The sequence below is a fragment of the Dipodomys merriami genome, unplaced genomic scaffold (assembly GCF_024711535.1).
Source record: "Dipodomys merriami isolate MVZ:Mamm:240054 unplaced genomic scaffold, mDipMer1.0.p SCAF_7, whole genome shotgun sequence".
Classification (NCBI taxonomy): Eukaryota; Metazoa; Chordata; class Mammalia; order Rodentia; family Heteromyidae; genus Dipodomys; species Dipodomys merriami.
The window spans coordinates 66,988,801-67,009,981 of record NW_027206290.1 but is presented as its reverse complement, the minus strand read 5'-3'; the positions used below and the strand labels follow the sequence as shown (position 1 = coordinate 67,009,981).

The window sequence follows — 21,181 nt, the reverse complement described above, 5'->3', positions numbered from 1 at the left end:
ATTACAGGCATGAGCCACCAGCACCCGGCTCACACCTGACTGTTTAGGTGATGTTGACAGAGTATGATTACAATGGATTGACTGCATACTCACCTCTGAAGGGGCCTTGGCATTGAGCCTACCTGTCAGGTAGAAACCTAGGGGACTAGTTACACTCTCACCTGGGAAGGACAGAACTCCTTGTGCCATGCCCTCACCAGAGAAAATACTGGGTAGTATTGTGCCCACAGATAACTCCCTAAATCTCAACATCTAGGATGGCTCCCAATTTGAAGCCTAAGACATAGACTACAGGGATCCTGGCAGGGCATTCCAGCTAACAACTATCTTCTTTGTAGAGCATAGTAGTGCTTTCACTTTTTTTTTTTTCTTGCTTTGCTATCAATAAATAAATCATTGGGCTTACAAAAAAAATTAGCTATTTTTCAATGATGATACTTACCAGCCAGGGTACATTAAGTATCGAGATCGTAGCATCTGAGGACTTGAAAAACTATTTTCTGAGAGAATCAGCTCAATGTCTTCATTCCTTCAAAAACATACAGAAAAGATCCAGGTTAGTTAATTATCAACCTTGGGCTGGGGATGAGGCTTAGTAGTAGAGTGTTTGCCTAGCATGCATGAAGCCCAGGGTTTGATTCCTCAGTACCACATAAACAGAAAAAGCCTGAAGCGGCACTGTGGCTCAAGCCGTAGAGTGTTAGCCTTGAGCAAAAGAAGCTCAGGGACAGTGCCCAGGCCCTAAGTTCAAGCCCAGGACTGGCAAAAAAAAAAAAAAAAGATTAACAACCTTAACCTGCACATTTTTCTCCCTCTCATAATCCATACACATACTAGCATGCATGCAATTGCATGGAGAAGGACCCAAAACTCTTGAGTATACATTTCTTAAATTGAGGAAAGTATTTTATAGAACCACAATACTATTATCACGTTCAAGGCATTTCCACTGCACAGTATAGTCAGAAGTGCTTCCACTGGGGGCTGGTTAGAAAGTAGAATCTTGGGCCCCACCCTGAATCAGAAACTTTTTGGGGTAATTAATTGAAGATAAAAGTTTCTGGCTGGGCACTGGTGGCATGCCTGTAATCCTAACTACTCAGGAGATCTGGGGATCATGGTTCAAAGCCAGCCTTGGCACGAAAGCCTGTGAGATTCTTATCTCCAATAAACCACCAGAAAACCACTGGAAGTGGTGCTGTGGCTCAAATGGTAGAGCATTAGCCTTGAGCTGAAGTACTGAGGGACAGCACCCAGGCCCCACGTTCAAGCCCCATGACCGACAAAAAAAAAAAAAGTCTGGGTGTGTCCTGGGCTGGCTTGAAACCATAATCCTCAGCTCTCAGCCTTCTGAGTACCTAGGATTACAGGCCTGAGCCACAGGCTCTGGGCTGTCACATCAACAACTTGGACTTATCTGACTGTTCCCTCAGAATTAGATTCAGGTTAAATAGTTTTGCTTAAGTTTAATCCCCAGGTGGTATTCATATGACTGACAGCCTGGAGGCACATGATAACAGAATGTCTCATTAGGCAAACTTGAGGATGTAAGGGTAGTTTTCCTCTTTGTGAGTGATTAGTAGTCTGTTTTGGAGGTCTAGTAGACATCTTTTTCCCCCATACATTTTCAGCCACAAAATGATTTCCTTTTTCTTGTTTTGTGGTGCTGAGTTGGCCCAGGTTCTTGAAGACATAAGACCATCAATCACTGAACTGTCAATCCTTATTTGTTTCTACAAAGAAAGGGCTTTATTAGTGCTTTTTTTCCCAGCCCCATGACTGGGAAAAAAAGGGGGGGCTTTGTTATCCAGTCCTCATATTTAATATCACTGTACTATAGTGCATTATTATTATTGTTCTTTATTGCACTCAAATTATGCCAAATTTGACTTGTGGGAGCTTTTTGACAGGCAGTACTAAGGTCTGAACTCAAGGACTCATGTTTGCTCAGCTGGTACTCTAACACTTAAGCCATATCTTCAGCCTTGTTTTTTGCTGGTTGTTTTACTATTTTTTTTTTTTTTTGGTGGGGGAAGGGTGGGCCATGGAGCCTGAACTCTGGGCCTGGACACTGTCCCTCAGCTCTTCAGCTCAAGGCTAGTACTCTACCACTTTGAGCCACAGGACCACTTCCAGCTTTTTTTGCTTATGTGGTGCTGAGGAATTGAACCCAGGGCCTTATGCATGCAAGGCGACCACTCTACCACTGAGCCACCTTCACAGTCTTTGCTGGTTATTTTGAAGATACAGTCTAGTGGACTTTTCTGCTTGGGCTGGCTTCAAACCTCAATCTAGATCTCATCCTCCTGAATAGCTAAGATTACAGGCATGAGTCACCAGTGTCCAGCTCTTGTGGGAACTTGTAATTTAGTTCCCTTATCTTCCCACACATCTCCACTAATCTTGAGTACTTCCTTCGTTTACTGACATAAAATGGACCAGGATTACCTTGTATTTTTCCTGCCTACACATGCTATCTACCCTACAAGGAGTCCTGATATCTTTTGATAGGGATTGGTACTTAGAAACTAAGATCTAAAGGTAGGGGTGTACATTGTTATTGTGGCATTATTATTCTCTTTCCATTGAAAGCTAAGGGACATACATTACAAAAATTAACAAATTCATTACTGTATCCTCAATTCTGAGCAAACACTTGAAAGATTCCTTCTCACTTTTTGCCTTTCACATGTGTAATCTTCTCTCTAGTGGAGCCAGGGTTTCAATAGAATTACGTTAATATTTTACTTGAATTATTTCTTTTTTCCCTTTTCTTTTTGCCAGTCCTGGGGCTTGTACTCTGGGCCTGGCCACTATCCCTGAGCTTCTTTTGCTCAAGGCTAGAGTTCTACCACTTGAACTACAGCGCCACTTCTGGCTTTTTCTGTTTATATGGTACTAAGGAAACAAACCTAGGGCTTCATGCATGCTAGACAAGCACTCTAACACTAAGGCACATTCTTAGTCCCTGATTATTTCTTTGAATATAATTGCACAGATTCATTGTTTTGGCTATTATTTTTTTCTTCCATGCTTATTTATTGTATGAGTGTGTGTGTAGATGTGTGTGTGTCAATGTACACCAAACGCAGACCTCACACATGTGTAACTATGTTGAATCTGCTGGACACTGGTGGCTCACACCTGTAATCCTCAGGAGGCTGAAATCTGAGGATTGTGGTTCAAAGCCAGCCTGGACAGGAAAGTCTGTGAGACTCTTGTCTCTAATTAACCACCAGAAAACCAGAAGTGGTGCTGTGGCTCAAAGTTGTAGAGAGCTAGCCTTGAGAAAAGGAGCACAGAGATAGCAATCAGGCCCCAAGTTCAAGCGCTATGGCCCACCAAAAAAAAAAAAAAAAAAAAAGCAAACCAAGTATCATCAAGCTGCAGCTCCAGTCCTTTAATGTTTGAGAAGTCAAAACTATATAAAAAGCTATATACCTTTTTTTGTCAGTCGTGGGGCTCGAACTCTGGGCCTGGGCGCTCTCCCTGAGCTCTTCAGCTCAAGGTGAGCCCTCTACGACTTGAGCCACAGTGCCACTTCCAGGTTTCTAGTAGTTAATTGGAGATAAAGTCTCATGGACTTTCCTGCCTGGCCTGGCTTTGAACCACGATCCTTGGATCTCAGTTTGCTGATTAGCTAGGATTATACGCTTGAGCCACCGGCGCCTGGCATAAGCCATATACCTTTTAACAAACTAATTGAGCAAATAAAACTGCAATATAACAGTTTTCTCTATTTTTGATGTGTAATTTAAATCCAAGGCTGTGAAGCACAAAGATCATTACTCTATGTTCTCTATACAACTTCTCTCAAATCAACATAAGACACCTTATAGAGAGCGTGGATTTCTATTCTTCAATGTATGAAAATGTGAATGCACCAACACAAAAACTCCTTCTACTAGTATAGGATACTGACAAATGAGGTCTTCTTGGTGGCTTTTAAGTATCAATGCACTTCAAAAACTAACTTCTATAATGCTTAGGTCTTAAATACAGTTTAAAGACCCTGTGGGCCACAGGCAGATTGCTATGTTTGAGAAAGTGGCTGGTTCTGTAGAGTTTGCAGAAGTTTACCTGGTAACAATCCCATTTTCTGCAAGAATGAAGGCTGCGGTAGGGTTGGCAGCCCTGATAAGGCTCTGCAGCTGCACAAGGAGAGGGTGCCTTTGCTCCATAGTGTGACTGGTGAACACCACATTGTTAACCAGACCTGGAAAATAGAACCAATAATAATCAATCAGCCTTCAGAGTCCTGATGGGCTATGGACTCCTTCCTCTGACCCACCATTCCTTCCAGTAGACTCTGATGCAGACATGACCATTCAGTCTTACTTCTAGGAACTGCAGCATCTTAGGTTCAGCCCTGCAGCTGCTTCACTTCCTACCCTCTTTATCTGAATTGCAGCTTTCTGCTCTTCTCTACATTTTCTGATCACAGAGTCTCTTCACATCCCCATACCATTTACCTCTGCCATTTGAGACCACAGACATCAGGCACTTAGCTGTTATATTCACACAGAGAATGATTTGAAAAAAAAAAGGGGGGGAGCCCAGGAACAAAGCTGTGGTTGGGCCACCATCACACTACTCCCAATTTTATGTGAAGATCTACACATAAAACTCATGAGACCACAGAGAATGTAGAAGTCAGAAAAGTTACCACAGCCTAAAACCTTAACATCATGTCACTCCTATTTTTACATAGTTATGATCAGAGTATATACACCATTTCTGATATACAATCCTTTGCACTTTGGTATTCAATAATTCTTTTTTTTAAAAAGAAATTATTTATTTATTTATTTTTGGCTGGTCGTGGAGCCTGAACGTTGGGCCTGGGCACTGTCCCTCAGTTCTTCTGCTCAAGGCTACCACTCTACCACTTGAGCCACTGCGCCACTTCCAGCTTTTTCTGCCTTATGTGGTGCTGAGGAATCGAACCCAGGGCCTCATGCATGCAAGGCAAGTGCTCTACCATTGAGCCACCTTTCCAGCCCTAGTATTCAATAATTCTTATTTCCTTCTTGGGAAAGTATTAGTTACAAAGGCAAGTGCAGTGGAACGTACTTGTAATTCCTGTCACTTTGGAAAGCTAAGCCATTGAATTGCTTGAGTCTAGGAATTTGAGACCATTATGAGCAACATAGTGAGATTTCTCTTCAGAAAGAAGAAATTAAAGCTGGGCACTGGTGGCTCACCACTGTAATCTTAGCTACTCAGGAGGCTGAGATCTGAGGATGATGATTCAAAGCCAGTCCAGGCAGGATAGTCCATGAGACTCCTTTTTTTTGTTGGCCTGAACTCTGGGCCTGGGTAGTCCCTCAGCCCTTCAGTTCAAGGTGAGCACTCTACCACTTTGAGCCACAGTACCACTTCTGGCTTTTTCTGCTTATGTGGTGCTGAGTAATTGAACCCAGGGCCTCATGCATACAAGGCAAGCACTCTATCACTGAGCCACCTTCCCAGCCCCCAATGAGACTCTTATTGCCAATTAACCACCAAAAAACTGGAAGTGGAACTGTGGTTCAAAGTGGTAGAGTGCTAGCCTTGAGCCAAAGAAGCTCAGGGACAGTGCCCAGGTCCTGAGTTTAAGCCCCAGGACTGGCAAAAACAAACAAACAAACAAAGTGATAGAGTGCTAGCCCTGAGTGAAAAAGGGATAGCACCCAGGCTCTGAGTTCAAGCTCCACAACTAACAACAACAACAAAGAAATAAAAAATAGAATAAAAAATAAACAAGGTAACAAAAGCAGATGTCAGTAATACATATAGAACAAGTACCTATGTATAAACCAACAGAGTCCCATCACCTGAGCTTGAAAAATTGTCAATACTGACCAATCACATTTCATTTCTACCATTCCTCAGCTCATCTCCTGCCTCGTCCACTAGCTATTCAAATATTCACCCCAAAATATTTTAGTATTGAGTATCTCTAATGTAAAGACACTTAAAAAGTAGTGACTAACAAACTCCTTAATGTAAAAAAATCCAAGCCAGCTGGGAACTGGAGGCTAATGCCTATAATAGCTACTGAGGAGGCTAAGATCAGAGTATCACAGTTCAAATCCAGCCCAAACAAGTGCTGTGGCTCAAAGTGATACAGGGCTAGCCTTGAGCAAAAAACCTTAGAGACAGTGGCCACCCCGAGTTTAAGCCCCTTGATTAAAAAAAAAAATCCAGTCCATGTTCAAGTTTCATATTTTCTTGTGTGTGTGTGTGTGTGTGTGTGTGTGTGTGTGTGTGTTACTGGAGTTTGAACTCAAGGCCTTGTGCTTGGCAAGCAATCACTTGAGTCATGTACTCTGCCATTTTGTTTTTTAGTTTATTTTTCAGGTAGAGTCTCATGTTTTTTGCCCACAGCCTGCCTATCTATTCCTCCCTTGTAGTGGTACTATAATAAAGTGCATCACCATACCCAGATTATTCTTTGAGATTTGAAAGGTCTCAAACCACGATCCTACTATATTTAGCTGGGATTACAGGCATAAGGCACTGTAATCAGCTTGTTTTTTTTTTTTTTTGTCGGTCGTGGGGCTTGAACTCTGGGCCTGGGCGCTGTCCCTCAGCTTTTCAGCTCAAGGCGAGCATGCTACCACTTGAGCTACAGTGCCACTTCCGGTTTTCTGGTGGTTTATTGGAGTAGGAGTCTCATGGTCTTTCCTGCCCGGGCTGGCTTTGAACCGCGATCCTCAGATCTCAGCCTCCTGAGTAGCTAGGATTACAGGCGTGAGCCACCAGCGCCCGGCAATCAGCTTGTTTTTAAGAGATGAATTTGTATATTTGTGTGTGTGTGTGTGTGTTAGTACTGAGGCTTGAACTCAGGGCCTTGTGCTCTTGCTTGGCTTTTTCTTGCTCAAAGCTCATGCTCTACAACCTGACCCATACTTCTACTTCCAGATCCATCCTTTCTACCTTCCTTTTTGTTTTTTGGTTGGTTGTGGGGCTTGAACTCTGGGCCTGGGCACTGTCCCTCAGCTCTTCAGCTCAAGGCGAGCACTCTACCGCTTGAGCCACAGCGCCACTTCTAGTTTTCTGGTGGTTTACAGGAGATAAGAGTTTCATGGACTTTCCTGTCTGGGCTGGCTTTGAATCAGATCCTCAGATCTCAGCCTCCTAAGTAGCTAGGATTACAGGCGTGAGCCACTGGTGCCCGGCTTACCTTCCTTTTTTTTGTTTTTGTCCAAGACCAGGACTCAAACTCCTGATCTGATGCTCTACTCACTGGCTGGTGCTCTATCACCTGAGTCACACACACTTCCAACCCCTCAGAATATTTTCTTGTCAATAGCTTTCGGCCAGGAACCAAAGTCCACATAATATATCACCTAGATGTATGTCATAATTCTCTTTGTGTTTTTTTTTCATTCCCTTGTAATTTTTTTAAATTTAAAAACTGCATTCTGCCAGGCATGGTAGTTTATAAATTTAATCTTAGCACTTGAGAAGTGGAGGCAGATCTCAAGGTTTAGCCAGAGTTATGTAATAGCAACCACAGAGTTGTTCAACATGAAAGCTAAATCTAGAGGCTTCATTAGCCTGCTTTATAGATTTGTTTTTTTTGTTTTTTGTTTTGTGTTGCTGGAGGGGAGGCACATGCACACACCAGTACTGAGGCTTGAAGTCAGGGCCTTTCTTTTTCTTTTCTTTTCTTTTTTTTTATTCTTGGTCCAGTCATGGGGCCTGAACTCTGGGCCTGGGCGCTGTCCCTCAGCTCTTCAACTCAAGGCTAGCGCTCTACCACTTAAGCCACAGTGTCACTTCCGGCGTTTTTCTTTTTGTTTTGTTTTGTTTTTGGGTCCAGTTGTGGGGCCTGAACTCTGGGCCTGGGCGCTCTCCCTCAGCTCTTCAGCTCAAGGCTAGCGCTCTACCACTTGAGCCACAGTGCCACTTCCGGCTTTTTTCTTTTTGCTGATGTGGTGCTGAGGAATCGAACCCAGGGCCTCAGGCATGTAAGGCAAGCGCTCTATAACTGAGCCACCTTCCCAGCCCCAAGTCAGGGCCTTTCACTTGGGTTTTTTATTCACAGTGGCACTCTACCACTTGAGCCAAATCTCTAATCTGGTATTTTGCTGGTAAAGTGGAGATGGAGTCTCAGAGACTTTTCTGCTGGATAGGATTATAGACATGAACCACGGGAGCCCAGCTTTACTTTTCTTTCAATAGGTACTTATTCTATTAATCATATTAATATTACTGACACTGGATTTTGTCACATTGTGTATTTTGGATTTTTGTGTGTGTGGGCTGGTCCTCGAGTTTGAACTCAGGGCCTGGGGGCTATCCCTCTTTTTTTTTTTCCTCTCTCTTAAAGCTTGTGCTCTAAGCCACAGCTCCACTTCCAGCTTTTTGGTAGTTTTTTTTTTGTCAGTCCTGGGACTTGAACTCTGGGCCTGGGCACTGTCCTTGAACCTCTCTGCACTCAAGGCTAATGGTCTACCACTTAAGCCACAGCACCACTTCCAGCTTCATGCATGCTAGGCAAGCACTCTACCACTAAGCCACATTCCCAGCCCCCGTTTTTTGGTAGTTAATTGGAGAGACTTTCCTGCCCAGGCTGGCTTCAAATTGAGGTCTTCAGATCTCAGCTTCTTGAGTAGCTAGGATGAAAGGCATGAAACCACTGTTTCCCACCTTGGCACTTAGTTATATCCACTCAAGGATAGCACTCTATCATTTGTGAAACTACTCCATTTCTTGGTTTTACTGGTTAACTGGAGATGAGTCTCAAGGACTTTTTTGCCCAAGCTATCTTTGAACTGCAATCTGCAAATCTCAGCTTCCTGAGTAATTGGATATATCCAACCCCTTTCTACTTTCTTCCTTCCATCCCTTTCCCTTTCTTCTTTTTTCTAAAAAAGGTATCTCATCCTGTTGCCCAGAATGGTCTGGAACTCCTAGGATCAAGTAATTCAGGGCATAGCCTTCCAAATTGGTTGAGATTACAGGTGTATCCCACTGCACTTGGCTTTCAACTTTTGGCAATATGATAGCTACATTGTTTTCTGTTTTCCTTCTGATAGGTGGCAGGCTAGGAATCCATTTTCAGTTTGTAAAACAGCTATTATCTTTTTATAAGTAAACTGTTTCCCCTCCCCTCTTTTTCTCTGTTATTGTTTTTTTTTTTATAGATAAGGTATGTTTTGTGTCCTTGAACTTGTTATTTTCCCATTTTACCTCCCAAGTGAAGGAATTACACACAAGTGCCACCATGCCTGGATAGTGTTTTATAACATTACCTTAAACAATGTTTAGTGATTCTTTCTTTCTTTCTTTTTTTTTTTTTTTTTTGGGTCCGGTTGTGGGGCCTGAACTCTGGGGCTGGGTGCTGTCCCTCAGCTCTTCAGCTCAAGGCTAGCGCTCTACCACTTGAGCCACAGTGCCACTTCCGGCTTTTTGCTTATGTGGTGCTGAGGAATCGAACCCAGGGCCTCATGCATGCAAGGCAAGCACTCTACTACTGGGCCACCTTCCCAGCCCCTAGTGATTCTTTCATATGAAAAATTATGAAGTTATTATATAAGCTTAACTTTGTCCATTTCTCCACCATCACATTCTGGTAGGTCACATTAAAATTTTTAGATCCTCTACAGGTTACTTTCAAATCTTAAAAAAAAATTTAAAGCCGGGTGTTGGTGGCTCACACCTATAATCCTAGCTACTTAGGAGGCTGAGATCTGAGGATTGCGGTCCAGAGCTAGCCTGGGCAAGAAAGTATGTGAGGCTGGCGGGGGGGTGGGGGGGGGCTGGGAAGGTGGCTCAGTGGTAGAGCGCCAGGCCCCACGACTGGACCCCCCCCCAAAAAAAAACAAAAAAAGAAAGTATGTGAGGGGCTGGGGGCTGGGAAGGTGGCTCAGTGGTAGAGCGCTTGCCTTGCATGCATGAGGCCCTGGGTTCGATTCCTCAGCACCACATAAGCAGAAAAAGCCGGAAGTGGCACTGTGGCTCAAGTGGTAGAGCACTGGCCTTGAGTTGAAGAGCTGAGGGACAGCACCCAGGCCCAGAGTTCAGACCCCACGACCATCTAAAAAAAAAAAAAAAAGTCTGTGAAATTCTTTTCCAATAAACCAATAGAAAACCAAACGTGGCACTGTGACTTAAGTGGTAGAATACTAGCCTTTAGCTCAAGAGCTCAGGGTCAGCGCCCAGGCCCAGAGTGCAAGCCCCACGACCAACCAAAAAGGAAGAAAGGAAGAAAGGAAGAAAGGAAGAAAGGAAGAAAGGAAGAAAGAAAGAAAGAAAGAAAGAAAGAAAGAAAGAAAGAAAGAAAGAAAGAAGGAAAGAAAAAAAATTTTTTGTGTCAATACTAGGGCTTGAACTTAGGGCCTGGGCACTGTCTTTTAAATTTTTCACTCAAGGTTGACTTTCTACCACTTGAGTCACAGCTTCACTTCTGGCTATTTTGAAGGCTAGTAGTTAAGTCTCTTGGATTTTGTATGCTTAAACTGGCATCCTTTGGTAATGTGATCCTCAGATTTCAGTCTCCTGAGTAGCTAAGATTCCTTCCTTGTACTTTTTTCTGAAGCTTTTTTGTTTGTTTGTTTGTCAGTCATGGGGCTTGAACTCTGGGCCTGGGCATTGTCCCTCAGCTTTTCAGCTCAAGAGGAGTGCTCTACCACTTGAGCCACAGCATCACTTCCAGTTTTCTGCATGGTTTATTGGAGATAAAGAGTCTCACAGACTTTTCTGCCCGGGCTGGCTTTGAACTGTAATCTCAGCCTCCTGAGTAGCTAGGATTATAGGCGTGAGCCACCAGCACCCAGCATCCTGAAGGGTTTTTTTTTTTTTTTTGCCTGTTCTGGGGCTTGAACTCAGGGCCTAGTCGCTGTCTTTGAGCCTCTTTGTGCTCAAGATTAGCACTCTGCCACCTGAGCTACAGTGCCACTCCAAGATTTTTCTGAGTAGTTTATTGGAGAAAAGAGTCTCATGGACTTTCCTGCCCAGCTGGCTTCAAACTGTGATCCTCAGATCTCAAGTCTCCTGAGGAGCTAGGATAACAGGCATGAACCATCAGTGCCCTGTTATCTTGAAGCAGTCAGTGTCTGGGATGCCTCCTAATCAAGGTGATAGTTGTGGTGTCTGTGCCTTTTCAATTCAGAAAGTCACTCTTGGAGGCTGCAGGGCTATAGCAAGGCCAGCCTGGATAGTCTGTCAGAACTCCATGCCTGGTTCAGCCAGGGTCACAGGAGGAAGTTCAAGAGGTTATGCCCAAAATGTGGCTCTGAGGAAAAGTAGGTGGTATCCTGGAGAGCTCACAATTCATAGGAAAACAAGAAAAAGGATCTGCAAGGGGTCTATGAGATTCTCAAGAATAGTCTATGGGGGCTCTTAAAAAGAGACAGGAAAGACTGAGTGGAGATCTATAAAGGCCCAGGGGACTCTAGTATCCTCTTGAGAAAAAGGAAGGGGAGAGTAATACCAGTGAAATGTGCTCACCTTTGGAGTATATACCAGCATCATATGTACAAGTTTAGCCTGCTGAAGAGAGGCTAGGAGATGTACCCTGTCCAAAGTCCTGCCTGCCAAACATGAACCATCTGGACAAATCTTGTGGGGTTGAGATTCTAGGTCAGTAACTGGGCACAGAAAAGAGCCTTTGCTTTAATGGGAAACAAGCAAAAGGATTATCCCCAGCATTCCTGAGTCGGCTATGCAAACTGCCACCTGCCAAGAGGAAATGCCATCTGGGAGGCAGGTACACAGTTATCTGGTGCACAGGGTAAACAGGTCACAAAAAGCAGTTTCATCTTGTTTGGGCCAGGAGCTTCCTTATGTTGTATATCAGGGTGTGAACACCAGATTTGACCAAGGCCTCACTTGTCTGGGATGTGAATAAGCAAGCAGTCTGGCCTGGTCTGTTCCTAAGTGTAGGAAAAAATAAAACAAAAAACAACCAAAAAACTCCCCTAAAAAAGCCATTCCTACAGTCACTTTGATCATCTCAAACTGGGCTAAAGGCTCATAGTAGCCCAGCAGTAAAACTCACACACATGCACACGCACACGCACACGCACACAGACACACAGAGACACAGACACACACACACCTTCTTTGTGCCTGTCCTGGACTCAGAACCTGGGCATTGTCCCTAAGCTTTTTTGCTCAAAGCTGGCCCTCTACCTCGTGAGCAATAGCTCTATTTCTAGCTTTTCTGAAGAATCTCACAGACTTTTCTGACTGGGCTGGCTTCAAACTGCGTGCCTCAGATCTCAGCCTTCTAAGTAGCTAGGGTTTTAGGTGTAAGCCACTGGTGCCCAGTTAAAACTCACTTCTTTTATCTACAGACACTTGTAAAAAGGAGGCCATAACAATAAAATATCTCCACTTTGCTTTTTTTTTTTGGTCAGTTATTGGGCTTGAACTGTGGGCCTGGGCACTGTCCCTCAACTCTTCAGCTCAAGGCTAGCACTCTACCACTTGAGCAACAGCACCACTTCCAGCTTTTTCTGTTTATGTGGTGCTGAGGAATCGAACCCAGGGCCTCATGTATGCGAGGCAAGCACTCTACCACTGAGCCATCTTCCCAGCCCTCCACTTTGCTTTTAAGCCAGCACTGTCTAGTTTGCAGTTTAAGCAGCAAGATTGCTTCCTAGTTTTTGGATTTCTATCAGCAAAGCATCCTGAGGATATTACATAGTCCTTTTTTTCATTATAAAATAATCCTCTGTTATTAAAAGCAATGAATCAATTAGCCTGACTTATGAACAGAAGCAAAGGGAGATATACTTCCTGGGGTATGAGGTGTTTGTCCACTGGTTATATATTCTACTTCTAAGTGAGGCCTTTATCTCCTCCTCTCCATACCGACCATGCCCATGGTAAGTCTCAAGTGAGGCCAAGCCACAGAGTCCGGTATGTCCAGACGCAAAAGGAAGATGTTTATCAAGGCACTGTCACTTCATGATCAATATAGCCTCAAGGTCATTTGTCCTTAACCCTAACTATATGTAAGTATGGACTTGGATACATTGCCTTTGAACAGGTAGCACTAATGAAATATATCTTGCAAGTATCAGAGGGAACTCAGTTTGACTTGGCCTAGAAGGATTCAGACTAAAAGGGGCTTTACTTTTGGGATGCAGGCCCAAGGCTATTCTCAGCTCATGGACAATGATGACAAAAGATCATCAAGATCCCCAAGATCCCCGCACCTGGTCATTTGTGCTTGTCCATCATGAAAAAAGTAGAGAGGCACTGAGGGAAGAAAGTGCCAAGAAGGCAGCTCCAACATTTACATGACAGGGCCTAGGACAGGTCAACAAGTCTTAACACAACTAGTAGTCAGAACCATCAACCAGAAAAACATTTCTCTACTTCCCTGGAGGACACTTTGGGTCAACTTTCATTTCTAAGCTTGATATGGACCCCCATAGACTCCTATTAAGTCTAATATCTTCCTCTAGCTCACAGGTTTTCTCTTTAGCAACAAGGGAAGAGTAATTAATTCACTAATAGTAATTACTTTTGGGGGGTTTGTTTTTCAGATAAGACTATGTAGCTCCAGCTGGCCTCAAACTCTTGATCCTTTCCCCCAGGCCCTCTTCCCCTGTCAGGACCCCTGTGCTGGGATTGCAGGCATGCCCCACCATACCTGACTCTGGTTATTTTGTTATAATGAGGTTTGAGCCTATTATGAACCCATTATTACAGTGCTTGCTAAACAAGCACTCTACTACTTGTGTCACATGTATAGCCATTTTTGCTTTATATATTTAATAGGATCATGCATATTTTCCCAGGCTGGCCTGATCTGCAAATTTCCTATTTATGCCTCTCATGTAAGCTAGAAACATGCCACCAAGCTTTGCTTTATTGATTGCGATGGAGACTTGCAAATTTTTACCCAGACTGGCCTCAAACAGCAATACTTCTAGGACTTCAGGGATAACTACTCACATTCTTCTAGAAATAGCAAATCTTTTTTTTTTTTTTTTTTTGGGTGGGGGTAGAACTGGGGTTTGAACTCAGAGATTCAAATTCATTAGGCAGGCACTCCATCACCTTTGCCGTGCGTGCGTGCGTGCGTGCGTGCGTGTGTGTGTGTGTGTGTGTGTGTGTGTGTGTCTTTCTCTCTCTCTCTCTTTGTGTGTTTCTCTCTCTCTCTCTCCTGGGTACTGTCCCTGAGCTTTTGTATTCAATGCTAGCACCCTACTAGTTGAGCCACAGCTCCACTTCTGGCTTTTTGGTTGGAGGTAAGACTTTCATGGACTTTTCTGCTCAATCCTCAGATATCAGCCTCCTGAGTAGCTTGGATTATAGTTATGAGCCACTAGTGTCTGGCAACTCTGATTTTTTGGGGGGAGGGCCTTGAACTCTGGGTCTGGGTGCTGTCCCTGAGCTTCTTTGGCTCAAGGCTAGTGGCTACTACTTGAGCCACAGTGCTAGTCCAGCTTTTTGTGAGTAGTTTATTGGAGATAAGAGTCTCACAGACTTTTTTGCCTAAGCTGGCTTCATACCATGATCCTCAGATCTCAGCCTCCTGCGTAGCTAGGATTACAGGCATGAGCCACCGGTGCCCAAAAAGCTCTGATGATGATGATGATGATGATGATGATGATGATGATGATGATGATGATGATAGTATTGCCAGTCCTGGGACCTGAACTCAGGGCCTGGGCACTGTCCCTGAGCTTCTTTGGCTCAAGCCTAGTACTTTACCACTTGAGCCACAACACCACTTCCAGCCTTTTCTGTTTATGTGGTACTGAGGAATTGAACCCAGGACTTCATGCATGCTAAGTAAGCAAGCACTCTACCAACTAAGCCACATTCCCAGCCCTCTGATTATTTTTTGAGATATGGTCTCCCTTGCTGCTCATGTTAGCTTGGACTGCAATCTTTCTATTTATACTTTCTAGTGTATCTACGATGACAGGTATATGCACCAAGATGTCCAGCCTTCTCTGTTGAAATGAGGTCTCAAAAACTTTTCTGCAGCTGGGTGCCAGTGGCTCACACCTGTAATCAGAACTACTCAGGAGGCTGAGATCTGAGGACCATAGTTCAAAGCCAGCCCGGGCAGGAAAGTCCATGAGACTCTTATCTCCAATGAACCACTAGAAAACTGGAAGTGGCACTGTGGCTCAAGCAGTAGAGCACTCCCCTTGAGCTGAAGAGTGCAGGCAGGGCCCAAGCCCAGAGTTCAAGCCCCAAGACCAACCAAAATAAAACAAAAAAATCTTTTCTGCCTGGGCTGGCCTGAAACCACTATCATTCTGATCTCTGCCTCTCAAGTATCTAGGTTGTCGGGCTTAGAAATAAAACTTCTTGAAAGCACTCTTCTCTCCCTGTCAATCCTTTTAACAGTTCCATACACCTTAATGTATCATTTACATTTGCTGGCTTCCAGGAGTTCACTGACTGTTAGTCCACTTGGACTTGGCTTCAGCCCTCATCAGTCCACTCAGGCACTCTTGCTGAGGTTACTTGCAAAGTCAACAGGCTTTTTCTGTCCTTCTCTTAAGGGCTCTGTAACATTACACACCAATGATTTTATTCCTTCTCTAATGTCTGAAACATTGCTCTGTCCTGCTTTGACTCTCAGTTTCCTATACTTTTCATTTCCCTCCATACGCTGGCTTTCTTACTTTTTAGATCCATGCCTGGTATTGGCTGACTATACTCCATGCCCTTGGCTTTTTTTTTTTTTTGATCCGGTCGTGGGGCCTGAACTCTGGGCCTGGGCGCTGTCCCTCAGCTCTTCAGCTCAAGGCTAGCGCTCTACCACTTGAGCCACAGCGCCACTTCCGGCTTTTTTTCTTTTTGCTTATGTGGTGCTGGGGAATCGAATCTAGGGCCTCATGCATTCAAGGCAAGCACTCTACCACTGAGCCACCTTCCCAGCCCCTCCATGCCCTTGGCTTTGACTAAAACATCCAAATATGTAACTTAGGGTCAGATAACCCTCCTTGATTATCTATACATGTATTTTGGTGTTTTCTATCTCAAGGACAGGTACCACTACCCTTTTTAGTACCCTAAAATAAAAATCTAGGGATTTTTGCATCAGTAACTCAACCTGTAATCCTAGCTACTTAGGAGGCTGAGATCTGACAAGAGGGGTTTGAAGCCAGCTGGGGCAGGGAAGTCTGTGAGAGTCTTATCTCCAATTAAACACCAAAAACCAGAAATGGAACTGTGGTTCAACTGGTAGAGTGCTAGCCTTGAGCTAAAAAAGCTCAGTGAAAGCACCCAAACCTGAGTTCAATCCCCAGGACATCAGGACACTAGGGGACACACACACACACACACACACACACACACACACACACACACACACACACACACACACACACACACACACACACACACACACACACACACACACACACACACACACACACGTTCGCACAAAGGTTTAAAAAACACACACACACACACACACACACACACACACACACACACACACACACACACACACACACACACACACACACACGTTCGCACAAAGGTTTAAAAAAAAAACAAAGCAGCCGGGCGCTGGTGGCTCACGCCTGTAATCCTAGCTACTCAGGAGGCTGAGATCTGAGGATCGCGGTTCAAAGCCAGCCCGGGCAAGAAAGACCATGAGACTCCTATCTCCAATAAACCACCAGAAAACCGGAAGTGGCGCTGTAGCTCAAGTGGTAGAGCGCTCGCCTTGAGCTGAAGAGCTGAGGGACAGCGCCCAGGCCCAGAGTTCAAGCCCCACGACCGACAAAAAAAAAAAAAAAAAAAAAAAAAAAAGCATAGTCAACCTAGATATCTTTTCCAACTCATACCTCTGGGTTACACACTGAGAGGACAGCTTCTATTCTACCCTGATACTGAGGGCCTCAAAAAACAACTACCTGGTATAGCAGTCCAACAAACACATACCCCTTCCCCCCTCAGGGACCAGTCTCCTGCCTTGGGCAGCACCCAGATCAGCTGTTTCCCAAGACAACAGCTCTGGTATGTTGTTGTCTCTGCTCCCTGCAGACTGGCAGTGGGATCAGCAAGGCACAGATGTGCTGGGGACATTGAGTTGTTTTCTTCCATTAGATTTCTGCTTGCTAGGCTGGCTCAGGAAGTCCATCCCCAAGCATACCTCATGACAACAATGGGCATTTTATCACTACTCTGGAGAAGTTATAATTTATTCACACTCTCCAGGTGTCACAGATAATATGACTAGGAAGTACAGCTTCTATAGTTGATAGCAGCAGGACAATGCAAAGCTGAATATAACCTACAGGATGAGTAGATTTTTCTAAATACATTCAAAGAGGTATGGAAAATTACAGTGTGTGAAAGAAAGGGTGATATTAAAGAAGATAGGTTCTGCCAAAAACTGTGCCCTGGGGATAGAGAAATTCATTAAGGTTTTGTTTATCCAGAGACTACTCAGCCCAGTCTTTAGCTACACTGCCAGAGCAGACGTGAGCCCACGAGTGATGTTGCTGTGATTTTTTTACTGCCATTAACAGAAACTTGAGGGGAGGGATGGGAGGTGGGTACAGTGGGAGGGAATAATGGAAGGGGTGGCACTGATCAAGATTTACTGTACGCATAACTTGACATACGGAATTGTAACCTCTTTGTACAACTATGTAATAATAATAAAGATAATTACAATATAAGCTCTTGGAAGAAATATGTTTATCAAGTATGATAAAAGAAGGTTGTCAAAGTTCCCTGCTTTAGATTTCAGAGTGGTAGCACAGACAGAAATCTCTTGTATCTGAACAGAATGTGAAAGGCATGTAAGCAGGAAGTAAAGCATATTGCTTACCTTGTGAGCACTGATCAAGAAATTTAGGGAAGAGAAATCTAGGGAAAAAAGAAGTATTAAAAAATCATTAGCGTTGTCTTGATTATTTCCCTCAAAACTGAAATATTGCTGATATGCAAGGTTGACATATTTGATGAGGCAAGAGGCAGGTAATACTGCGCACTAGACAGACATGGTTATTCAAGACTTTCACAGTTTTTTTGGTTTTTTTTTTTTTGGGTCCGGTTGTGGGGCCTGAACTCTGGGCCTGGGCGCTGTCCTCAGCTCTTCAGCTCAAGGCTAGTGCTCTACCACTTGAGCCACAGTGCCACTTCTGGCTTTTTTCGCTTATGTGGTGCTAAGGAATCGAATACAGGGCCTCATGCATGTAAGGCAAGTGCTCTACCACTGAGCCAAGTGCTCTACCACTGAGCCACCTTCCCAGCCCAACTTTCATAGTCTTTATGTTTTGTTTTGTTTTCCAGTCATGGGGCTTGAACTCTGGGCTTGGGCGCTGTCCCTTAGCTCTTCAGCTCAAGGCCAACGCTCTACTGCTTGAGCCACAATGCCACTTCCAGTTTTCTAGTGGTTTATTGGAGATAAGAGTCTCACAATCTATCCTGCCTGGGCTGGTTTTGAACCATGACCCTCAGATCTCAGCCTTCTGAGTAGTTAGGATGACAGGCGTGAGCAACTGTGCCTGGCTAAGACTTGCACAGTTTTGCACCAAAGTTCTCACCCTGCAGAAGTCCTCACATGACCCACCCTTGATGAAATGTGATGGAGAAGATGTTGGGAGCAGTACTAGTTCTTCAGGTGATAGAAGACAGAGATGACTATTTTTTAATTTTAATTTTTTGCTATACTTGGGATTGAACCCAAGACCTCACATGCTAGATAAAATGTTATCACTGAGTTACACCCCTAGCTTAATCTTATTCACAAATCCAATGGTAAATGAAAGTACAAAATAGGGTAGAGGATGATGATTTAAATTGCACTGCCTTTTTTTGTTTTGTTTTGAATAGATTTTTGAGTTTTACTGAAATCTTACACGAACAAGAAATTGGAAATACAATCACATCAAAGAACAAATTGTCACGGCTTTGATGTTTAAGCCAAACAAATTTTGTAGGGCAGATTTCAAAAAGGTGTGAAGTTATAACAATTTAAAAAACACAGTTAACCTACTTCTAGGAATGCAAAACATACAATCATAAGTTATTTTCAATATAAGAAAACTTAAATTTGTTTGCTTTAATTTCTTAAAACTGCTAAGACAAAGCACTAGCTTGTATTTTTATTTACAGCATACTTCATACTCCTATGTAATCAATCCCAAATCCAAAAAAAAGGAAACTGTCCAAAACAAAGGTTTCTGCAAAATCATGATTTAACAACTTTTGCCGAAGCTAAAATGGAGCCTGAAACGATAAAAAGCATTGTAATCCCAGAATTGCAAGCCCAATAATGTCCAAGAGCATCTTTGAAAAGAAGAAAAATAAAAGACTTGAGTATATACACAATGGTGATTTCTTCTGCTCAATACAAATGGCAGCAAATTGCTATATAGCACTGCTTTGAGACAGAAAAACTCACAGAGCTTTGAAACTCCCAAAACATCATAAAATCCTTCCCAGAGAAGGTTACCTCTCTCTCTCTCTCTCTCTCTCTCTCTCTCTCTCCCTCTCCCTCTCTCTCTCTCTTTGTGTTTGTGTGTGTGTGTGTCTGGGGGCGTGAACTCAGGGTATGGGTGCTATCTCTGAGCTCTTTGCTCAGGGTGCTCCACTTCCAGCCTTTTTTTTTTGGTTTTTAATTGGTGATTAGAGTATCATGGACTTTCCTGCCCAGAATGGCTTTGAAGTAATAAACCTTAGCTTTCAGCCTCTTGAGTAGCTAGGATTACAGATGTTAGCTACTAGCACACAGCAGTAATTAACTTTTTTTTTGGGGGGGGGGTGGCCCAGTAGTGGGGCCTGAACTCTGGGCCTGGGCACTGTCCCTCAGCTCTTCAGCTCAAGGCTAGAGCTCTACCACTTGAGCCACAGTGCCACTTCCAGCTTTTTTTTTTCTTATGTGGTACTGAGGAATCAAACCGAGGGCCTCATGCATGCAAGGCAATAGCTCTACCACTGAGCCACCTTCCCAGCCCCAGGAGTAATTAACTTTTATCAAAGCAACAGACAAGCAATTCAAAGATAAGATCTTTCTGTCATCTGTCCTCCCTGTGCCTTGGATATTTAAGAGATGAACAGTGTAGCTAAGCACCTTGCACGAGGGCTGTCATGAAGGGAGCCAGGTCTGGTTGACTCCACAGAACCCCTGGATGAGGGGCTGGAAAGATGGCTCAGTTGTAGAGCGCTTGCCTTGCATGCATGAGGCCCTGGGTTCAATTCCTCAGCACTACATAAGCAAAAAGAAAAAAGCCGGAAGTGGCGCTGTGGCTCAAGTGGTAGAGTGCTAGCCTTAAGCTGATGAGCTGAGGGACAGCACCCAGGCCCAGAGTTCAGGCCCCATGACCGGACCCCCCCCCAAAAAAAAAGAACCCCTGGATGAGGTTTCTTTTCTTTTTCTTTTTTTTCTCCCGGTCCTGGGGCTCGAACTCTGGACCTAGGCACTGTCCCTGGATTCATTTTGCTCAAGGCTAGTACTCTACCACTTGAGCCACAGAGCCAATTCTAGCTTTTTCCTGTGATTAATTGGAGATGAGAGTCCTACAATAAAGCCACTAGAAAACTGGAAGTGGCGCTGTGGCTCAAGCGGTAGAATGCTCGCCTTGAGCTGAAGAGCGCAGGGACAGTGCCCAAACCCAGAGTTCAAGCCCCATGATGGACAAAAAAAAAAAAAAAAGGACATAATTCCTGTCTTCACACATCTGTATGTATTCTACAATTCCTCTCATTTCTCTTTGGCTCTGGGTCATTTAAAGATCTAGTACTTAAGCCAGGCACTGGTGGCTCATACCCGTAATCCTAGCTACTTAAGAGGCTGAGTTTTTTTTTTGTTGTTGTTGTTGGTCATGGGGCCTGAACTATAGGCCTGGATACTGTCCCTCAGCTTTTCAGCTCAAGGCTAGCGCTCTACCACTTGAGCTGTAACACCACTTCTGGCTTTTTCTGCTTATGTGGTGCTGAGTAATTCAACCCAGGGCCTCATGCATGCAAGGCAAGCACTCTACTACTGAGCCACCTTTCCAGCCCCAAGAGGCTGGGTTCTGAGGATCATGGTTTGAAGTCAGACCAGTCAGGAAAGTCTGTGAGACTCTTATCTCCAATTAACTACCCAAAAGCTGGAAGTGGAAAGATGTGGCTCAAGTGACAGAATACTAGCCTTGAGCAAAAAAAGCTCAGAAACAGTTTCCAAGCCCTGAGTGCCAGCCTCAGGACCAGTACACTTGCGTTTGCCCAAGCACACACATACATATACACAAACACAATAATAATG

General features: G+C 44.0%; 1 protein-coding gene across 3 annotated transcripts in view; it reads right to left on the bottom strand.

The window, feature by feature from the left end:
• Window positions 1-21,181, bottom strand: part of Dnaaf9 (dynein axonemal assembly factor 9) — a 128,540-nt gene that overhangs the window by 15,117 nt on the left and 92,242 nt on the right. For all 3 annotated transcript variants that reach the window (XM_070006875.1, XM_070006874.1, XM_070006876.1), the window contains exons 29-31: window positions 17,759-17,796; window positions 4,081-4,216; window positions 443-529 (exon numbers count right to left, since the gene is read on the bottom strand). In XM_070006875.1, the coding sequence (XP_069862976.1) occupies window positions 443-529; window positions 4,081-4,216; window positions 17,759-17,796 (261 nt within the window). The remainder of the gene's footprint in view (window positions 1-442; window positions 530-4,080; window positions 4,217-17,758; window positions 17,797-21,181) is intronic.